Below are 13,137 nucleotides of genomic sequence, written 5' to 3' on the forward strand. Positions count from 1 at the left end.
AACTTTAGGTGCAAACTATCAGTTCACACCACCAAGCGGCAATTTGTCCTCTTTTAGACTCGTGGCTTTCTCTTACGCTTTATCCCTTGTGCCTAGATTTTTACAAGTTCCTCCTTGTTATTTGTAATTAGCCCATCTGTAGGCTTAAGGATACTTGCACACATAAGAGTGGGCATTCGAATAAAGACCACTTTGGCTCCATTTCTGCCCTCTCTTTGTCTGACAATTTAAACATTGTTTCCCTTAGAACACAATCCATTTGGGATCTCCAAATGATAGAAGTGCTGCTGGGAAGCATTTTGTCAGATGTCAGACAGCACTTAATGCTGTATTATCACACCCTAAGATATTAAATTTTCATATCAGCATTTATAAAACTCACTAAAATGGTGATCTTTTCTTGAAATCATTGACTGCAGTTTTCACCTCATCTCAGTCCTAAGTGGCCTTTCCTTAATAATGCAACCGAGCAAAGCAGTAAAGAAAAGCACCACTCTCATGTTCATTTAAATCTACTTACAATGTTATCAGTTAAAGCAGCCAATTAGTGAAATCATAAACAATTATTTAAAGTAAAGGTTCCTGGCAATTGATGCCCAGTCAATACTGTTAAGCAATTTAGCTGGATCAGCGTGTTCTACTCTGCTTTCTAAATGTGTTCCTTTGAAATCAGAGTCCGCTGCAAACAAGTGATTACGAAGCATGCCTAATGCTACGGTCCTGCTAGGGATTTCTAGGTGAGCTTTTTCTCAGTATTTTATACATATTGTAAAAAAGCAAACGACACACGTAAACCTCAAAATTATCAGCTCCTCTTTTGCTAGTTCACTCATAACTAGTTATTCTTCTGTTAAAAATTATGGATTAAAATAAAGACTATTAAGGCAGTCAGTGGGGATTCCTTGTGCTACCTCTTCTAATGAGCCATGTAGAGTGATTGATTTCAAGTATACAACATACATTCCAATTCTGGAAACCACTTCTGGAAAGAAAATCACTTGGGCAATAGCGTTAGCACTCAGATCACTTATCTGATTCCCAGAGCTTAATGTTCTTTAGTTCGAGGTTTATTATGGATTGCACACTATTGTTTAAAAATAAAACCTGTGAATCTTTGAGTCTAAACAGCCACTGTGTCATTTGTCCATTTCTAGTGTTTGCTGATACAATATGCCAGTATACAATCTTTCTTTGGTGCATTGGTTTCTTAATCCATCAGATTTTGGGTTTCAGGACATGCCTAATCTTGAAGCTGATGCACTTTCAAGGAATGCAATCTCAAAGTCAGATCAAACCCACTTTGATGTTTCAATTCCATGGCTATAATTATTCCCTATTCTGTTTGCAATGGAAGACATTTCCTCACAGTCAGGATATTTTATATTGGAGTTAGGGCACCTATTGTCAAAACAGAATATTTCGAACTACTAATGTGAATGTGTGCAGAATGTAACTTTCTCCTTTTTCACAACTTGGTAGCAGAAAGATAATATCAGAAAGGTACCAGTTATCAAATCTCAGTGCTAGTGGTCCACATTCACCACATCACCTTCTGTTAATAGCTGGCAGCAAGATCAGGGGCTAGTTTCAGTTAAGTTTAACCCCTGTTTCCTGGATTTCAAAGATATTAAGGTAACTCAGACTGCCATTACTTCGATAAACATGAGATAAGACTCATAGTTTTTCACCTCCACTGTCTTAAGTCTTTACATTGGGACTGAGTGCTGTGGAGACAACCTGCAAGATCCTTTTATCCAGCTCCTGAAACCTCTGACAGCTCTTTTCATACTTGTGCATCAGTTAAATTCTGTCTAAACGGAGAGAATTGGCAGAGGCTGTTCATTGGGTAATGGATTTGACCTATCATGGAGAAACTCACTCACAGACTTTACCAACTCTGAGCTTTAGAAACATAGAAACATAGAAAACCTACAGCACAATACAGGCCTTTTGGCCCACAAAGCTGTGCCGAACATGTCCTTACCTTAGAACTACCTAGGCTTTACCCATAGCCCTCTATTTTTCTAAGCTCCATGTAGCCATCTGGGAGTCTCTTAAAAGACCCTATCGTTTCCGCCTCCACCACCGCCGCTGGCAGCCCATTCCACACACTCACCACTGCGTAAAAAACTTACCCCTGACATCTCCTCTGTACCTGCTTCAAAGCACCTTAAAGTTATGCCCTTTCGTGCTAGTCATTTCAGACCTGGGGAAAAGCCTCTGACTATCCACATGATCAGTGCCTCTCATTATCTTGTACACCTCTATCAGGTCATCTCTCATCCTCTTTCGCGCAAAGGAGAAAAGGCCGAGTTCACTCCACCTATTCTCATAAGGCATGCTCCCTAATCCAGGCAACATCCTTCTTAATTTCATTTGCACCCTTTCTATGGTTTCCACGTCCTAACTTTAAAGTGTCCTTATTTTTAAAAAGTCACCTCCTGTCAGTGATGCCTAATGCACTGTACAGTAGTAGCCATGAGTTCTGCTCTATTTCCAAAATGCCATTCCATGAAAATAAATTTCAGAAAAAGAACAAAGTGCTATATTACATAGATATTTCATGATGAAGGATGGATTTCAGAGCAATATCTTTTTTGTATAATAAAACTTGTGGTGGTCAACTATTTATTTGCATTTAGTGAACTCTCACTTTTTATGAGCTGACTTCATTGTGTTTCTGAAGTTAACTAGGAAGTGTGAAGTAATATCAACTTTCATGTAAAATTCTAAGTGATCTTAAAAGTTCTGTGGCAAAGTCACACTGTTTGGTTTCTGCATGTTTAGTGCACTGGTTTTGATGTAAACCTTATTTCAATCTCTAAAAATTTAGATAACATTTCAACATTAAAGTAATCGTAATTTAACATTGAATTAATTCCATCAAAAATATGCTTGATAATGTACAACGATTTCCCACTGCCTAGAATAAATAGAATATATTAGAGCAGACATTGCAAGTCATTAGTAATTTTTTATGAGCAAAAAAATTAGCTGCAAATTACACATGCTACAAGTACACATGAGATTTAACATAGCTGGCCTCTCATAGTGGGATAACACATACCTTGATTTATGGAGAAATGTAACCCTGGAGCAAACTGTGCTCAGGCCATCCTATTATGCACCTGAATCCTATCTATTTGCAGATTATAGCAAGAATATCACATCAACGTACTAAAGTTGTTAACTACTTTACACAGAGTATTTTAGACATGCTAATTAAAATGATGACCTCATTAACTCAGGTACGCTTGATGGTTTTGCAAATTTATTTACCAAGCTTCCTGAGTCACTTATCCTAATGATGTGCATTTTTAGGGGAGTTTGGAGAAGTCTGCAGTGGTCGACTAAAGACACCAGGGAAAAGGGAGATACCCGTGGCTATTAAGACCTTAAAAGGAGGTTACATGGACAGACAACGAAAGGATTTTCTCAGAGAAGCAAGCATCATGGGCCAGTTTGACCACCCAAACATCATTCGTTTGGAGGGAGTCGTTACAAAAAGTATTTCACTTTTCATACATTTCTGAGCATTTCTCCGTACTTCAGTGGGTTGAGATGTGACCATGTTTACAAGATGTATCCATAAAAGGTTATGAGGGCTGAGCAAATTATTGGGCCATCTTGGAAGGGCTGTTATGGTGTGTTGGCCTTCCTCAGTCAGGGGACTGAGTTCAAGAGATTAATGAACACAATATTCCAAGTGTGGTCTAAGCAGGGTTCAACAGGCTGTGAGGTAGTGTAGAATTATAACTGTCATTATAGGAAGGATGTAGAAGTTTCAGAGAAGGTGCAGAGGAGATTTACCAGGATGCTGGGTGGATTAGGAGGATAGTTTGAGTGGGTTAGGGGTTTTCTCTTTAGAGTGAGGGAAAATGAGAGGCAACTAGATAGAGGTATACATGATGATAAGATATAGATCAGGTACTTTTCCCAGAGCAGAAATGTCTAATATCAGGTGGTATCATTTTAAAATGATTGGAGGAAAGTATGTGGGGGGGGGGGAAGATGTCAGAGGTAAGTTTTTTTTACATAAAGAGTGGTGGCTGCCAGGGGTTTGGTAGAGACAAACACATTAGGAACACTTAAGAGTCTCTTAGATAGGCACATGGATGATAGAAAAATGGAGGGCTGTGTATGAGGCAAGGGTTAGAATGATCTTAGAGTGGGTTAAAAGGTCGGCACAGCATCATGGGCCTTAGAGCCTGTACTGGACTGTGCTGTTCTATGTTCCATGTTCTGATTAATCATTTTAACCCAAATACTGGCAGTAGAAAAGAACTTGGGAAATTGCTTTGTGGGGGGAGAAGGGAGATAAACTGGTAGTTAGCTGCAGTAAGATGATTTTGGGAAGATTGGCTTGTTAGACCATTAATTTGGAATTGGGTAGGTGAGAAACAAGTTCGACATTTTAATTTTTATTCAAACCAATGGATCAAGATTAAAATAACTCTCAGATAAAAATGTTTTTCATGTTTGAAATAATGATCACAACTTGAGTTCTCAATATATCTGGTTTGAGATTATTCAAAAAATGGTAAATTTTAATTTCTTAATGTGTATGTTATATCTTCATTAATCAGAAAATGTTTCCATAAGATGAATTATCTTCTTTGCAGAGTTTATAACTAATCATTTACCCTTTAAAAATGTCATATTTTATATGGTTTTCTTTGCATGTATGTCTGCATTAAGAGCACAGTAACTTTCAACAATGTGAAACTGCTTTTTGATTCACATTGGAGTTGAATGAGTTAAACTTGTCCCATGAAAACCCAGTGGAAATTGGTTTGCATTGTGCCGTTTTTATTGTGTCAAACAGTGATGCCAATGACCAATTTATCTGTGATGCCATCTCCACACCATCTGCCGAGATAGTCAAGTTCAAGTTTATTGCCATTGAACCATACACGTGTACACCGACAAACGAACAACATTCCTCTGGACCAAGGTGCATAACACAGTGCATATAACTCGCAGATGACATAGTACATATAATTCACACACAACACAGTACACATAACTCACAATGTATAAGGTAAATTGCCACTAATAAATCAACAAATGATAAATAATGTTCCAGAAGACTGACATTTAGCTTAAGGAGCATTTAAAATACAAGTCAAAAAGTAAACAGTATAACACTACTGGCACTTCATGCGTCATGAGACGTGGGTGGTGACAGGGAGTTCGGCAATCTCATGGCCTGGAGGAAGAAGCTCATCCTCATAGACCTTGTCCTAATGCTATGCCACCTTCTGTCCATGGTAGGTGGTCAAATGGATTATGGAATGGGTGGCAGGGATCATTGACAATGCTGAAGGCCCTGTGTAGGCAGCGCTCCTGATAAACATCTCAGATGGGTGGAAGAGAGGCACCGATAATCCTCTCAGCAGTTCTTGCAATCGTTTGTAGGGTCTTGAGGTTAGATGCCTTGCAATTCCTGTAGTATTTGGTGATGCACCTGGCCCGGATACTCTCAGTGGCCAGAATTGGTAGAGGGGGGATGGGGAGGGGAGCTAAGGGAGAAGCCCTGTTCGACTCCGTGTCTTCATGAAGTGGAGATGCCACTGCGCATTCTTGACTAACAAGGTGGTGTTGAAGGACCAGGTGAGATCCTCCTTTATGTGCACTTCCAGAGACTTGGTGCTCCTAACTCTCTCCATGGAGGATCTGCCTATGTGCAACGAGGATTAGTCAGCCTGCATCTTCCTCCCAGCCTAGACAATTATCTATTTAGTCTTGTCCATTCTGAAACTCAATTTCTTGTGCTCGCGCCATTCTACAAGCTGCTCTCCCTCCCCTCTATATGCCATCTTGTTGCCTTTTTTGACGAGGCCATCAGTGAACTTGATGATTCAGTTTGAGCTGAACTTAGCAGTCGAGTCATGCATCAGCAGTGTGAACAGCAACATGCTAAGTACACATTCCTAAGGGGTGCCAGTGCTCAGCATGGTGGAGATAGAGATGTTGTTGCCATCACGGACTGACTGGGGTCTTTCTGCCAAGAAGTCTAAGATCCAGTTACAGAGAGATGTGTTGAGACCCAATGAGGGCAGTTTAGCCACCAGCTTCTGAGGGATGATTGTATTAAATGCCAAGCTGAAGTCAATAAACAGCATCCATTTTCCAGGTGGGTCAGGTTGGAGTGGAGGGCAGAGGATATGGCATCGTCAGTGGACCGATTTGAGTGATAAGCGAACGGCAAAGGGTCCAGTGTAGCAGGAAGATGGGATTTAATGCAATCCATAACTAGCTGCTTAAAGCATTTCATTATTGTTGATGTCAGTGCCAATGGACAGTAGTCATTATGGCAGATTGCCATCACCCCCTTGGGCACTGTGATAATGGTGGCTGCCTTGAGGCCTACAGGGACAATGGACTGTTCCGCAGAGGTGCTGAAGATAGCTGTCAGAACCTTTGTTTACTGGGCTGCACAGTCCCTCAGTGTCCAATCAGATATATTATCAGGCCCCGCAGTTTTATGAACAGTCTGTTCATAAGTGAGTCTCTCATTTTGGATGTTTGTGTTGCTTGCAACTATTAATTAGGATTCTGACAGCTGCTGAAACACCTCTTAAAAGGAACTTGTTTCTACTGAGGAGGAAAGGCATCAGATCTGTTCGACTCTGGAATCAATGGTTGCCTATAACAAAAACATTTCTTTTCTCTCACTGTAAGTATCTTCCAATGGAGGAAGGTCACCAGGATCAACACTCTGATTCCATATTCTTCACAGTCATGAAATGCATTGACAACTTTGGGGCCTGTGGCCTATTGCCCGGCCAGCATCAGTTCTGTTGTTCTTACACCTGAGTTTGTTATTGCATTGTGGAGCATAGAAACTGGCCCCTTAGGGCACCGAATCCATATATGTATGTGTCTGCTGTATTTTCTTATATTAGGTTTTACCTTTCATCTGTTGTTCTCAATTTATCAACAATAAGAAGAAGACTTGTAGCAGAGCTGTGGAGGGAGGGAGGGTCCTAGGTTTCAGTACCACATTGTGTACAAGACTCTACAAAAGTGGTGTGCAGTAGACTAAATGTTCAAGGTGCAGCCATATACTGGGACCTCCAACTGTAGCAGAGATAGTAAAAAGACATTTGAAGTTTGTTGGATATTCAAATGGGCCAGGGACGATTATTGACCAGCAAGAACAAATTGTAGTGGCAAGAGAATCCAGGGGTGACATGATTGAGCAGATAACCGTGAGAACAAGATCAGTGGGGCTGTGGAGTAGAGAAGAAAGTGAACACCAACCTGAAAACCTGAAAGGTCTCCCGACAGAGGATGGTGAAGGTCTTCATTTCACCACCAATAGCCCATGAAAGGTCAAGCCCTTTAATGATGAAACTGGCCTCAGTCATTTCTGAAGATCACCTTCATTTTTTAAGGTCTACACTGTTCCTGCAACTTCTATGTGTTGTAGTGAATATTCCAAGCATTTTACATTACTCGACGTTACTGAGTTTGCTTGTCAGTCTTTGTGTGCTTTTGCATCAAGTTAAGAATCCTGACTGTGCACATCAGGCAACAGGGTTTTACTAACAATTTCATCACGCCGCTTATAAGTACATTGTACTCTGTGATTACATTTCAAGGCAAAAATTTATTCTCCTCTAGTGCTGTTTCACCTCCACATTTCACCTTTGTGCCCCCTCATTTTCTCACCTTAATTTTGGCCATTGCTTGCTCTTCCCTGACACTTCTAATGACCCTCTGAGACAGTTTGTTCCCCACTTCTCTGTTAGACCACCCTCCTCCCTGCTGTTTGACACAATCGATGTGTGAAATAAAATGGCTGTGCCCCGGAGATCTTAAACAACAGACATCATAATTCAGTGACAAAATTGTGCCAGCATTTTGCCACTAAAATATTGAGCAGATTTTAAAAAGTGAAACAACCTTAAAGGTAGTTTAGTATCCCAATGTTCTCATTAATTGAAAATATTACTTCAGCCTGGTTCTCTCAAGATTCAGTAAACTAATTCCTGGGATAAGGTCCAATGAGAGCACAGTCATTCAGTGCTTAGGAAAATGAGCAATGGTTTCATTGAAGTGTATGATATTCTGCAGGGGATGTGTAAGGTTGATGCCAAGATTCTAAATCCCGTGGCAGTAAATTCTCGAATTAGGGGCACCGTGTCATGATGAGGGATTGGGCATTTAGCACCGAAATGAGGAGGGTCTCTACTCCAGAGGGTTGTGGATGCTCGGTTTTTGAGTGTGTTCCAAACTGAGATCAATAGATGTTAGAACTCCACTGATTAACGGATATGAGGATTAGCAAAAGTATATCTGGGGTTGAGGATTAGTCACAGTAATGAAGAGTGGAGTAAGCTCAAGAGGCCTTAAGGCCAATTTCCTGTTTCCCATGCTCTGGTTGATATGTTTTTTGCTTTCTAATTTGTAGCAAGTTATTGCTGTTTTTAGAATACAATTAAGTGAAATTAAGATTGACTGGTACAGACTCTGGGTCTGAATTTGACTGTGCCAATGTACTGAAAATTGTGGTTCAAAAGTTTGTTTCTTTTTATATTCAAATCATCGGCAAAACAAGGGAATAGCATGTTCTCTTCCAGATAATAAAGTGTCTTTTAGGAATGTGCCAATCTGAGCTGGAAGCCAGCATGAGCATTAAGATTTTCTAAGATGTGACATTGACATATTGAGTGCATCAGTCATACATATGCATTAATCTTGAGTATCTTCCTTTATAATTCTGGCACCAAATGAAGTGATTTCATCCAGAATTATGACAAATCAAACTATTAAACCAAACAGCCCCTACTCATTAATTCATATCATAGCGGGGCTAATTAACACTACATGTCCTTTTGTTAAAAGAATGAATTAAACATATTAACAGATTATTGAAATGCTTTTCAAAATCATTAATATAGGATTCAATGCCAATTGGGTGTTTGCCTGTGTTTTTGCTGTTCTTTCATAGCTTGCTTTGTTGCTGCTGTAAAAAAAACCTGTCATTTTATGATAAATCTGGGCAGATTGCCTCTACTATGTGCTTAGGTTTGGCTAGACACAAGGCAGAGAAAGGGAAAGAAACCTCTCTGTTATCCAGGGACTTAGCTGTCATTGGGACCCGCAGAGATAAGTTTTTGCCACATTGAAAGCACCCTAACAAATTTTCACCAGTTTCCAATAGGTCAGTTAATTGGTTGCTAACACTGGACACATGTTTAGCTTCAATATGCGGCCAGGCATCGTTATGAACACACTTAAGAGCTGGCGTGAATTTTAAAATATCAACTTATATTTGTGTTTTAAACAAAAACATGAAAACAGAATTCAGTTGCAGCATTTTCACAGCTGTCTGTTCAGTATTAAATATTCTAACATTCTTAGTTGTAGATTGAATATAAGTTGCCAGGGGAGCATTTAGCACAAGAGCAGAGTAGTATTTTTCTCTATCACTCTAACCCTTTAGATTTTGGTAAATAACATTAAGGGTAGTTACATTTGTTGCATCCATTGAATGCAAATTACTTGCTGCATGCACTTTGTCTCATTATCCCTAAAACTTGTGCATGCATGGTTGAAATAAGAACCAGTTGTGCATTCATAGAAGATGAAACCAATGTTACAATGTGGCCTATGAGTCCTATAAAGTCCATGAGAACCCAGAGTCGCAGTAAAAATATTGCTAAATGAGAGTGATTGACCAGCACCAGATTTTCCAGTATATTTTCCATGGGATAGAAACTTCCAGCTATGCGTTTTCCTCATAAGTGCTCAATCAAGTCAGAGCACATGTAGAAGGCAACGCACTCTCTGGGTTGAACCTTAGCAGTCTTCAGAAAGTCAGAGGAAGAATTCAGAAAAGCAGTCTAAAGCAGACAAATTAATGTTAAAATGTTTGCTCAGAGATTACAAAGTGAACGGTAGTGCTTTTTAAATTTGTGGAAGGTTTAGTTTGAGCCTGCAGTGGATTTAATATATTCCCTTGCTGTCATTACATCTGTTATTAATGCTCAAATGTATGACTGTTTATCACTTCCTCATAATCAGAATAGATAGTAGTGCAAGTGAATTTACAATTGCAATAAACTCTCAGTCCTGCACCGAAGCCAAAGTGTATGCACTTCGTTTAATGTATTGATTGTTCCTTTTGCTTTACTCACAGGCCGGCCCGTAATGATAGTTGTTGAATACATGGAAAATGGATCCCTGGATTCATTTCTGAGGGTGAGGTAGCCAACAGATTCAAGTACAATATAATATTAATGTATAGAATAGATCTGAAATTATTTGTTGCGAACAGATTTTAATTTGGAGTTATATGTGGCGTCAAGTGCAGAATAATGTGCATTCCCCAAGATATTCTTCCATCTATTTTTATTATTGATGTCATGTCAAAAGAAGTTCTGATTTTCAGATAAGGTTGTTGTGAGTCTTCATGGCTAGTAATGTTACAGTTAATGAACTATAGCCAAGTGGTATTTGAATTAACATTGATTTAATACATTCACATGCATATGAGTGTATAGGCCCAACATAGTGATGCTATTACAAAGAAGGCACAACAACAGCTATATTCCATTATGGGTATGAGGAGAATTGTTATGTCACCAAAGACACTCACAAATTCCTACAGATGTACCAAGGAGAGCATCCTAACAGGTTGCATCACCATCTGGTTTGGAGGATTGGAAAAAGCTGCAGAGTATTGTACACATCATAGGTACTATCCACCCCTCCATCTAGAACATCTTCAAAAGGTGATGTTTCAAAAAGGAGACGTCCCTCATTAAGGACCCCCTCACACCCAGGGACATGCCCTCTTCTCATTGCTATCATCAAGGAAGTAGTACAGGAGCCTGAAGATACACACTTAATATTTCAGGAAAAGCTTCTTCCCCTCTATCATCAGATTTCTGAATGGACAATGAATCCATGAATACTTCCTCAGCAATTTTCCCTAGCTTTTTGCATTACTTATTTAACTTTTTTAATATAAACTTATTGTAATTTATAATTTTCATTACTATGTATTACAACGTACTGCTGCCTCAAAACAACAAATTTCATGACACATCAGATATTAAATCTGATTCTGAATACAGCCACAGGTGAAATGAAGGTCTGTCTGGTGCCTCCTGTGTTATGAATGATCACACAAGTCTTTACTACCAGCTGGGAACTTAACTATCAATGTCTTGGAAGACTAGCCTATGTTCCTCACAAGACAATTCATTTTCTTGGTGATCTGGGGAATGTTTCTGATTATGGTTGTTCTGATTCTACTTTCAGTAAAATTTAAGAACAAAATCACAAACATTTCATCCAAACTGTTGCCCTGTTGCAGATTCATTGGTGCTCAACAGCCACCGAATGCCTCATTCAGCTAGACTCATCTCCCAGGTTCTGGTGCACATTGTTCCCGGCTTCCTGATCATTCATATCATTCTCACAGATATTGAGCATGGCATGCTGGGGTTTTCTCTAGGTACTGCCAATGACAAGGCTCCCTCTTTGAACAGTAAAGGTAACACGTTGTAGAGTCTGACAGAGAGTGCACTGGCTGTGGCTTTGCAAGGATCTGAGCCTAGATGAAAACTCCCATCACAGTAATAATGTGCCCTTGCAGCCTTCCAAACTGGGCAAAGTGAAAGAAGAAATTATACAAATAACATGTAGAGAGGATCTGGAAAGTAGATTTCAGAGGGGAGAAATATAAAGGAGGAAGAGAGTAAACATGAGGCAGAGAGAGGGCTGGAAATTGTTTCAGCTAGATGAAATGTGAGAAAAAAATGCAATGGATTCAAAAACTACAAACTTCTGAGTTGGGATCATGACAGATATTAGATTTACAAATCTGAACCCTGACCCTAAAACTTTTAATTGGGGTTTCTTTTTCATATTCTTTGTCTATTTATTTTTTTTATTTAGAGATACAATGCGAGACAGGCCCCTCCAGTCCTTTGTGCTGCGTTGCCTAGCAACCCACCAATTTAACCCTAGCCTAATCATTGGACAATTTACAATGACAAATTACCCTACTAAACCATGCGCACATAGGAAGGGACATACAGACTTGCTTACAGAGGACGCTGGAATTGAACTCTGAGCTTTGATGCCCTGAGCTATAATAGTATTGCACTACCATGGTGTCCCAAGAACTTTTCTTCGGACAGTAGAAAAGGCCATTTGGCCCATAAAGTTTCTGACAGCTCTAACCATCCTTATCATCCCCATTTTCCCACTTGTTTCCATGAAGCCTCTTTCACAAGCCCTTCAACTACCGCCTAACTCATCCCAGTTCTCCTACCACCTGTCTGCATGGGGCAATTTATATTTATCAAATTAATCTACCAGAGACAGATTGGTAAGCTTTCAGAATGTATGGCCTATTTCATATTTTGATACAACGGTTGACTCCAGATGTATCTACATCGGCAGTTTGCCCCTATGATGGCAAATGTGGCAGCTTGTGAGAGGCAAGAACAATTTAGGGGAGAAGTTCTACAACACTACTTTTGGACAAAGTGGACAATTGTACTTCTTCCAGACCTATCCCCACTTAATCTATAGCCCACCCAATCAGAAACTCTCGCATATACCCCCTTTGACCACACATAAAAATATACCCAGTGTCTCCCCCTTCATTCCCACTTCAGCTTGCTGTGGAGCTACCTGGGAAACAAACTGTCAGCCAGACTGACTTCAGCCTGGCAACCTGTCACTAACAAAAGATGCTCGCAAAGGATACTCACTTACACTGTGAAAAGCATTTGAGGGGGCACTTCCACCACCACCACCTCTGCAATGAAACTAGTCTGTGCTTATAAGGAACCGCAATTAGCTATATTTTTTCCAAAGTTTGTTCCACCATTATATTAGATCAAGGCTAGTCTTCCCTCTGTCCTTTTATTCAACTTTATCTGACTAAAATATAACCGTTCTGAATAATTTAATATTTAGATATGTTTAATTGTATTGTTGCATAAATATTTAAAGAGTATTAAACATTTAGAGTATTATGAAAGAGTTTTATCAATTCCAAATCTTTTAAACTGCATTGAGTTAAACAAACTAATTGAAGAGGAAGTTTATAAAATAGCTTAAGGATGCTGTGAAAAATGTAACATTAGGATATGGGTCAATAAGTAT

General features: G+C 39.5%; 1 protein-coding gene across 1 annotated transcript in view; it reads left to right on the forward strand.

Moving 5' to 3' along the window:
* Positions 1 to 13,137, forward strand: part of epha6 (eph receptor A6) — a 670,497-nt gene that overhangs the window by 617,489 nt on the left and 39,871 nt on the right. The window contains exons 11-12 of the mRNA XM_059968217.1: positions 3,322 to 3,507; positions 10,151 to 10,212. Of these exons, the coding sequence (XP_059824200.1) occupies positions 3,322 to 3,507; positions 10,151 to 10,212 (248 nt within the window). The remainder of the gene's footprint in view (positions 1 to 3,321; positions 3,508 to 10,150; positions 10,213 to 13,137) is intronic.

This window comes from Hypanus sabinus, chromosome 4, assembly GCF_030144855.1.
Source record: "Hypanus sabinus isolate sHypSab1 chromosome 4, sHypSab1.hap1, whole genome shotgun sequence".
Taxonomy (NCBI): Eukaryota; Metazoa; Chordata; class Chondrichthyes; order Myliobatiformes; family Dasyatidae; genus Hypanus; species Hypanus sabinus.